Below are 9282 nucleotides of genomic sequence, written 5' to 3'. Positions count from 1 at the left end.
AATGCGCAAAAAGGATGAGGGATTAATTGGAAAAATATCCCAAACCTCGCTAAGCGCATCATTCCTTCTGGCAAATCAAGGGACTTAATTAAAAATGAAATAAAATTAAATGGCCAAATCTAAAAAGAAAACAAATAATGAGGCCTAAATGAAATGCGCGCGTGCAAAAAGGACGGGGACTAAGTGGCAAATTATTCCCAGTCCCCAGAGTACACCGTTTCGTAAGGGACCAAAATGAGACGAAGCCAAACTTGCAGGGTAAAATTAAAAAGAAAAAAGGATTAAATTGAAAATGGGAGAAAAATCGGAAGGATCAACCACGCAAATAACCCATTGGTAAAAAAATGCGCGGATCTCTAACAAGGGCAGGTCGAAAATTGGGTTAGGCCAAAACGGTCGCCGGCGACGGCACGGCCATCCACGATTGTGGAGATCATAAAAATTGGCCATTTTTGTCCTTTTTGACTCCCGATCCCAAAAATGCCTTCTTTCATCGGAGACGACAACCTTGGTCCCCCCACGACGGCATAAACACAGGGAAAGGTAAGATCTGGTTTCTCCTTTTTTGATTTTATATTTATTTTCTTTTTGAAATGCAAGTAAAGGGAAAAAAAATAAAAAGGGCAGAAAAATAAAAGAATAAAAAGACTATTAATATTTATTTGAGTTCTGTTACTATTTTTTCATTTTCTATTTTCGGTTTCTGTTTTGGACTCGGACAAATTGAGACTATTATAGTTAGTTGCTTCTCAAATGCAAAGATGAAAAAAGCAATAATCTCCCTTTCATAAGGCAGCTTTTGTACCAAGAAATGAGAGTTCATAAGGTTTCGTACACACATACAAACATACATATTTATAATTTAGACAAACCAGCAGATAAAGAATGATTAACCAGCTCCCTCCTCAAGATCTTTCCGGCTGGAGATTTTGGGATTGAATCGATAAAATTAACTCGTCGGATCTTCTTGTACGGTGCAACCTGCGAGAGAATAAAACCATTTCCTAAAATTAGGTTGCCATAATATAGAGGATTAAGAAGCCTAAGGCTAATTCCCTCTTGTTATTTTAGCAAAATAAAAATAAAAATAAAACATACCTGTTTCGCGATGTAATACATGATTTGAGCTTCACTGATACTACTTCCAGGCTGTCTCACTATATAGGCCATAGGTATCTGCCCGGCTTCGTCATCAGGGTACCTAGTTTCAAACATATCAAATTCATATGTCCGAGTAACTACAACATAAAATTAAACTAGTGTATATAATAGATAAAAACTATACATGGCATACGTGTATGATAGAACTAGATATTCATATATTATAATTGCACATGGTGAGATTCTAACCTGACTCAAAACCTCCTCCATTAACCAGCAATGCCAATACCTCATAAGCAACACCTCAATTAAAAGACAAAAAGGATCATATTTCCATACTTACATCTAGAATGCATCAAATACAGAACTGGACTCTTCAAGGTTTCCAAAACTAATCAAACCGATCAAATCACCGGTTCAATTAAATATATCATTAAAAATTTATAAAAAATAAAAATTATTAATAATCTGGTTAAACCATCTAGTTCAACTGATTTTTACCCGATTCAACCAGTTTGTATTAATTCCTGGGTCAACCGGTTTAATGTCCTTCTACGGGCTGATATCTTGACCAATTTCCAATAAAACTGACAGGTTTGATTCGGTTCAAACAACCTTAAGACTCTCCCTTATGAATTACTCGGATATGAGCATATCTTTAGATGATCATGTTTCGTTTTTATTTATAAATTGTTTGTGCAATTGAACAATTATATTCTCATACCTATATCCAAATATGCTTCGAAAATTTCAAAAGATTAATGAAAAATCAAAATAACATAACTATCAATTATTCCCAAAACTTAATCATCGAGGCAGATTTGAACTGAGATGTAAATCATTCACAAGAAAAATGAGAAAACAATGTAAAACTACGTTAGTCGGATGCGTCTCATACGAGTATATTTTTTTCCCTACATTTTCAGATTTGGTTATAGATGATAGGCTAAGTAAAAGTCGGAGCAACATAAATACGATACATACGGAATGACGGCTGCATCAGAGATTTCGGGATGGGAATGAAGTAAATGTTCCAATTCAGCTGGAGGGACCTGCAGATAAAAAATGAGATTGTTTTAGTCATTAAAGGATGATAGAGCAAACATCATTTATATGATTCACCTGATATGCCTTGTATTTGATCAATTCTTTTAATCTATCTACGATGTAGAGAAGCCCTTGTGAGTCAAAATAACATATGTCCCCGGTTTTTAACCACCCTTCCGAATCCATGGTTTCCGCGGTTGCCTTTTCGTCCCCTATGTAACCTAGGTTTTCAGACACCAAACATAATTTTAGTTAGCATTTTCATTAAAAAAAATTAAATTAATCTTTTTAAAGATTAATGATTAAATTTAACTTAAAAAAAATTAAAAATTTAATTAATAACAAATTTAATTATTAAAAACTAAATTTATTATAACTTTTCATTTTTTATGTCAACTAATGCATGTAATGTTAAGTTACTTTTATAAGCCTAAAGATTATGAAAAAACAAGTACTTTTCATAAACCTAATTTCCACAATAGCCATTCCTAACACTAGAAAATAAAAGGCAACAAAAAGTAAATACCTTTCATTACTGTTGGCCCTCGCAACCATAGTTCCCCTCTCTGCCCAGGAGGCAAGGCTTCTCCGGTCACTGGATCAACTATCTTGGCTTCCGTATTTTCAGAAAGGCGGCCGACTGTCCCGTACCGAGCTGCCTCCTCGGGCCCTATCACCCTGGCGGCTCCTCCTCCCGTCTCGGTCAGCCCATAACCCTTAAGCACAAACAAAAACGAATCAAAATAAGAATTTAAACCCCTAAACTTGTGCCTGAACTAACTCATGGCTGGTATTAACAATCACCTTTAGTGCATCACCAGAGGGTTGGATACGAATCAATTGATTGTAAACGAAATTAAAAGCACAAGTTTCATGAAAACATTTTCGTAGGTCTTATATAATGCAAGACTATGATTGGATAATTACTACATAAAGCATCACCTAATTATGGGAAAATTTACATAAAATCCGCCGCTTAAATGCACAAATTTCAACCAATATTATAAGAAGTCACTTGGAGAGACAATCACGAGTGAAAGTATAAGGAGGAGGAGTTATATTGCATTTTCTCAAAGAACAAATTCGTTAGATGAAAGAGAAAATTTCATTTTTAATTTCATCTATTTTCGCTATTAATTTAGTAAAATTATTGGTTGCTGTTTCCTTACTGTTATGAATGGTGAATGTGCATATGATGTTATTAAGTAGTTGCAGTTTCCTTACTTGAACAAGCTCCACGGCGGGGAATTTCTCCTTGAACCGCTCAGCAACCTCCTTGCCAAGCGGAGCGCCGCCACTTCCGAGCATCAGAAGCGAGCTGATGTCATACTTGTTAGTCAAATCTGATTTAGTTAACGCCAGGACGAGCGGCGGCGAAACTGGCATGTACGTTACCTTGTACTTCTCTATCGCTCTCAACATTCCCTCAAATTCAAATCTCTCGGTGAAAACCGCCGTTTCTCCCATCGAAAACGCCCTCGCTAGCATAAAGAACCCGAACACATGAAACAAAGGCACCGTGAAAAACGATACCGGGTGCGGTGGATCTGGACCCTTTTGGGGATGTCGTATGTGGTAAAACCCGGCGATCAACGCGATTAGATTCCGGTGACTCAGCATCACGCCTTTGACTCGGCCGGTGGTCCCCGAAGAATAAAGGACCGCCGCCGTGTCATGCTGGCTCACCTGGACTCGGTTAATGACGTCAGGATCCACATTTGGTTCGGATAAGAAAGAAATGAACTCGGGCGAGTCGAGGAGGATTGTTCCGTGTTTGAGAGACGGAAGCTTGGAAGAGGTCGTCGAGGTGGCGAAGGCAATAACCGGTTTACTGAGTTGAACCTGGTGAGCTATCTCCGAGTCGGAACTGAGTGGGTTGGCAGGAGTAATAACGATTCCTAATGACATAAGAGCGAAATAAAGCAAGGGGACATGAAGAGAAGGCGGGGAGAGGATCAAAGCGACGTCGTTTCCGGAAAGGAAATAGTTTTTCCGCAGACAGTGAGCGAGGGAGTGGAACTGAGCAATAAATTCGGAGTACGAAAGGCTGTCGCCTTTAGTAGCATTGATGATGAAAGTAGTGTCGCCGCCGCCGGTGGTGACGGTGGAGGAGCGGAAGAGAGAAAGAGTATATTGTGGGAGGGAGAGAGGCTGATAAGGTGGTGGAAGAGGTACTTCCGGCCTGAGACTGTGAAAGGTTCTCGTTTGAGAACAAAAGCCGATGGCCGGATCAATCGACTGGCAGTGGTTGGCTGATTCCCCCATGGGATATGACAATTATGTTAGCTCTTTCAGCTTTGCCTTTTAAGCATATGTGGTTAGCATGTTTCAGTGCAGACAATAGTCGCATCAAAAGGACGACGATAAGATGATTGGGATATACGAATTGTTCAAATAAATATAAATATATGTTGTCGTCACTGCATCACTATTTTTTCTTTTTTTATATTATTTTTGTTATTTGTGAAAATAACATGAAGTAGGGGTTTGCTGGGCCGAATTTTATATTGATTACTGATTACGGGTATTTGATTCACAGTAAGAAAAGAAATTAAAACATATGAATTTAAAATATATAAAGTAATTTTTCTTTCCTTTGTTCTCTTTGCTCTTAGTTAATTAAACCACTAAATATAAAAATAAATTAAATTAAAAAAAAAAGCAACCAAGACACAGTCTCACAAAATTTTTGTTAACCTATCTTCGAAATTCTCCTACTTGGATTATAAATGCATCTTCATCATACCTAGACAGCATAGGCCATATATTATTTTCATTTTTTTAATGATGAAATGGTGAGTTTCTAAAGCAAGATATGGCACATAGACAAATGGTAGAAATATTAGCCTAAAGATCACAGCAGAAAGAATCAATCTTAGGCCCATGTAATTACGGCCACATTTTAAACACGAGATCCAGCGAGGAAAAAAAATCGACGAAAATCAAGTCAACTTACCTAAAAACGAAAAATATAGGAAAATATCAAAGAAAGAAAATGAAAAAAAAGAGAGAGAGAGAGAGGGTAATTTTATTTTAAAATTTAGATTCTGTTCAGATTAGTCAAGGAGGAAGTTGTAAGGTAATATTACGAATGGTTTGACGAAATCTAAATATCGTGATCTCATTTCGGAATATATCATTATGTAAACGTCTCCGAAAAGTTATTACATATATGGTAATTATTTTTTACATATATGAAGAACAAGGAAAAAGATAGAAGTTACTTAATAATTGAATTTAGAGATTATGTTAATTGAAGATTTAATATAAATTTTTTATGCCAACAATTTTTTAGTTGATTGACAAAAAAATTATATTGTAGATATAAGAGTTTCGATTTAATCTCAATCAACCTCAATCCTTTTCGCCAATTATAAAAAATAATATTTTAATTTAATAATTTTAAAGAGTGATTTTTTTTGTAAAATGTTTTTAATTATTTTATTTTTTAAATTTTAAAAATATAGATATGCGTTGAAGCCAATAGCCAAGCCATCGGGTTCGGGCACATATAAATGTAGAAATAGTATTTTAAATTTAAAAAGGAGAAATTAGAAGATAATATTGGATTTAAGTAAAAGATACGGGTAAAAGTGAAAATATTGAAAGATAAGGTACCGAGGCAAAAAGTAAAGGACACATCTCAATTTTTTCATATTAATTTTTATTTTAAATTTTAATAAAATAAATTTTATTTTATGATTTTTGAATATTATTTGACAATTTATTTTTATAAATATCTCTAAAATACAATAATTTTTAATTTTACTATTTTAAATATAAAATATTTATTTTTATATCACAAAATAAATAAAAATCGAATGAAGGATATAACTCCAAAAAAGAGAGGTAAGTTTGAGTCAGACTCAATTCATATATTATAAAATGAAATAGGGTCAATGAATTCAATCACTTAGCCTTGTTTCAATTGCTTGCGCAAGTGGATGGATGATGTTGATGGATGCTTTTAATGTCTGTTACATGTAACCAAAAAAAAGTCTTGTTTCACATTTGTTGTAAGGAAATCTATTTTACTTGCCCGAAAAGAAAACAAAGCATTTATTTTACTAATTCTATGCAGTCAATGGTCCTTGTGGTAGAGGCAGCATCAATTGTTTGTATTTTAGTCTTTTGTTCGTATTTTTTTTTTAGATTTTATTATTTTTAAAAAATATATTATTTTCTAATTTTATTATTTTACATTATTTTAGTACATTATGTTTGAAATATATTAATTTAGTGTGTTATTTAAATAAATTAAAAAAAATCCTTATTTCAGCCTTTTGTTCGTATTTTTTTCAGATTTTATTATTTTCAATAAATATATATTATTTTACATTATTTTAATACATTATGTTTGAAATGTATTAATTTACTGTGTTTTTAAATAAATTTAAAAAACCCTTATTTCGACCTTTTACTCGTATTTTTTTCCCGGAGTTTATTACTTTAAAAAAATACTATTTTCTAATTTTATTATTTTACATTATTTTAGTACATTATGTTTGAAATGTATTCATTTAGTGTGTTGTTTAAATAAATTAAAAAAGACCCTTATTTTGGCCCTTTATTCGTTTTTTTTGGATTTTATTACTTTTAATAAAAATATATTATTTTTGTATTTTATTATTTTACATTATTTTAGTACATTATGTTTGAAATGTATTAATTAATTGTGTTTTTTAAATAAATTTAGTAAAAAACCCTTATTTCGACCCTTTATTCGTATTTTTTTCTTCGAATTTTATTACATTTAAAAAATATACTATTTTCTAATTTTATTATTTTATATTATTTTAGTATATTATATTTGAAATGTATTAATTAATTGTGTTTTTTAAATAAATTTAGTAAAAAACCCTTATTTCGACCCTTTGTTCGTATTTTTTCCTTGAATTTTATTACTTTTAAAAAATATACTATTTTTTAATTTTATTATTTTACATTATTTTAGTACATTATATTTGAAATGTATTCATTTAGTGTGTGTTTTAAATAAATTTTAAAAAAACCCTTATTTCTGTCCTTTGTTCGTATTTTTTTCCCGAATTTTATTACTTTCAATAAAAAACAAACTAAATTAATACATTTCAAACATAATGTACTAAAATAATGTAAAATAATAAAATTAGAAAATAGTATTTTTTTAAAGTAATAAAATCCGGGAAAAAATACGAATAAATGGCTGAAATACGAACAATTAGTGCCGCCTCTGCCACAGGCACCAAAGGTGCCGCCTGTGGCAGGGCCTTCTTTCAGGTTTTTTTTTAACTATTTTTTTTGTACCATTTTGATAAATAAAAAAAAAGTTATACTATTTTGGTTTTTATTTTATTTTTTTGTATTATTTTTGTAAAATACCCAATAAAAAAATGAAAGAAGCTTCTAGTGACCCCCCTAACTCTATATATACTCTTCATTTTCACAAAAAGGTTTTCATCCCTCACATTCCATCTTTTTTCTTCCCTTATTGTCTTCCTTCTTTTCATTTTGCAATTCAAAATGGTGAAAACAAAGGAGGATGAAAATGTAGCAATAACAATGTTGCTTTCCCTGGGAAGAAATAATGTTGTTGTCGAAGAAACTGCCACAGCGCCGATTGTTCATGGAGAACTCTTAGAAGCCTCAGAAACGCCGACTGTCCATGCCGAAGCTGCAGAAGCGCCGACTATCCATGTCGAAGCCGTAGAAGTGCCGACTGTCCATGCCGAAGCTGCAGAAGCGCCGACTATCTAGGTCGAAGCCGCAGAAGCGCCAACTGTCTATGCAAAAGCTGCAGAAGCGCCGACAATTGAGGAAGCGTTGTGGCAAGCTTTGAAGGAAGCCGGAGGTGATGGTATGATCAGAGGTGATGAGATAAAAAAAACTAGTAGGAAAAGGTTTTGAGCGCAGTGAGGTGATAAATTTGGTTAGCACAAGCTTGGATGGAAAACTCGCTCCTGGTGGACATGATAAGTTCAGGAGATCGAGAAAATCAAAGCAGGCTTTTTGTATTTGGTTGGAGAGTTCAAGTTCATGTCCATCAGGAGCGAGTTTCTCTCCAACCAAATACGAAAACTCTGCTTTGATTTTCTCGATCTCCTGAACTTGCCATGTCCACCAGGAGCGAGTTTCCCGTCCAAGCTTGTGCCAACCAAATTTATCAGCTCACTGTGCTCAAAACCCTCAAAACCTTTTCCTACTAGTTCTTTTATCACATCACCTCTGATCATACCATATGCTCCGGCTCCTTTTAAAGCTTGCCAGAAAGCTTCCTCAACTGTCGGCGCTTCTGCGGCTTTTGCATGGACAGTCGGTGCTTCTGCGGCTTCGGCATGGACAGTCGGTGCTTTTACAGCTTCTGCATGGACAATCGGTGCTTCTGCGACTTCTGCATGGTCCGTCTGCGTTTTTGTGGCTTCTGCGACCAAGAAGTTAACACGATGAAGAGTTTGAGCAACATGGGTTATACTGATGTGAAAAAGTTTATGCTCTATGCAGATGGAGAAGACAGGGATATCAACGAGAACAGTCAATTTATGGAAGATCTAGAGATGCTTACTACGACCAATGATGAAACTTTGCCTAATTTCATGGAGGAGACTAGCCCAAGTCATTCTCAAAATGAGTTGGGAAGTTTCAAACTCCAGGGAGTAAGTAATCCCCTCGAACAACTAGGTTTATACATGAAGCTACGACGACGATGAAGATTAACCTCCTCAAAGTGCTCCAGAAACAGTAAATGATGTCGATGAAGGTAATTGATTGAATTGTTTTCTCCGTATGCTTATCGAGTCGAATCTAACTGCATTCCTGCAAAATTATGTCCTCGATAGAACATTCATTGACACTGTAAGCGAAAAATTGTCTATTCAATATACCTAAATACAGGAATTAGGATCCAAGCTGTTATTTGTTCAGTTAGTAATCTTTTTATTTGGGTTGAGTAGACTTTTCTTTTGTTTAGGGGTTAACTTGTGGGTTTATGAAGCTCTGCTTGTGTGTGTGTATGTGTATGTATATGTAGGGCTTATATTTTGTGATGCTTTTAGGTTAGGTTTGTATTTATTGGAATCTTTGTGCTAACAATAAATATCGTTTAGTTGTGGGTTTATTTAACGATTTGTTTTGGGGCTGTTTTATTTAACGCTTTGT

General features: G+C 34.1%; 1 protein-coding gene across 2 annotated transcripts; it reads right to left on the bottom strand.

Annotated features, from left to right (window-relative positions):
• Positions 1-762: 762 nt before the first annotated feature.
• LOC107931451 (4-coumarate--CoA ligase-like 9) lies at positions 763-4562 on the bottom strand. 2 transcript variants are annotated; one of them, XM_041101493.1, is made up of 6 exons: positions 3373-4562; positions 2675-2864; positions 2224-2369; positions 2086-2153; positions 1099-1201; positions 763-981 (listed from the first exon to the last, which is right to left on the bottom strand). In XM_041101493.1, the coding sequence occupies exons 1-6, from the start codon at positions 4411-4413 to the stop codon at positions 856-858; spliced, it is 1674 nt and encodes a 557-aa protein (XP_040957427.1). In that variant the 5' UTR covers positions 4414-4562; the 3' UTR covers positions 763-855. The 2 variants fall into 2 exon arrangements, with proteins under 2 accessions (XP_040957427.1, XP_040957428.1); XM_041101494.1 differs by lacking the exon at positions 763-981 and adding an exon at positions 1351-1362.
• Positions 4563-9282: the final 4720 nt, after the last annotated feature.

Source organism: Gossypium hirsutum, chromosome D09, assembly GCF_007990345.1.
Source record: "Gossypium hirsutum isolate 1008001.06 chromosome D09, Gossypium_hirsutum_v2.1, whole genome shotgun sequence".
Taxonomy (NCBI): Eukaryota; Viridiplantae; Streptophyta; class Magnoliopsida; order Malvales; family Malvaceae; genus Gossypium; species Gossypium hirsutum.
The sequence above is the reverse complement of the archived record's forward strand: the minus strand, read 5'-3'. Positions and strand labels throughout refer to the sequence as shown.

Excerpts from the sequence above, each read along its gene's own strand:
- LOC107931451 (XM_041101493.1), bottom strand. The coding sequence starts at position 4,413 with ATGGGGGAATCAGCCAACCACTGCCAGTCGATTGATCCGGCCATCGGC. Across the intron at positions 2,370-2,674 it reads AGGGCCAACAGTAATGAAAG|GTTACATAGGGGACGAAAAG; the intron begins GTATTTACTTTT and ends CTGAAAACCTAG. Across the intron at positions 1,202-2,085 it reads TCTGATGCAGCCGTCATTCC|GTACCCTGATGACGAAGCCG; the intron begins GTATGTATCGTA and ends GTTTGAAACTAG.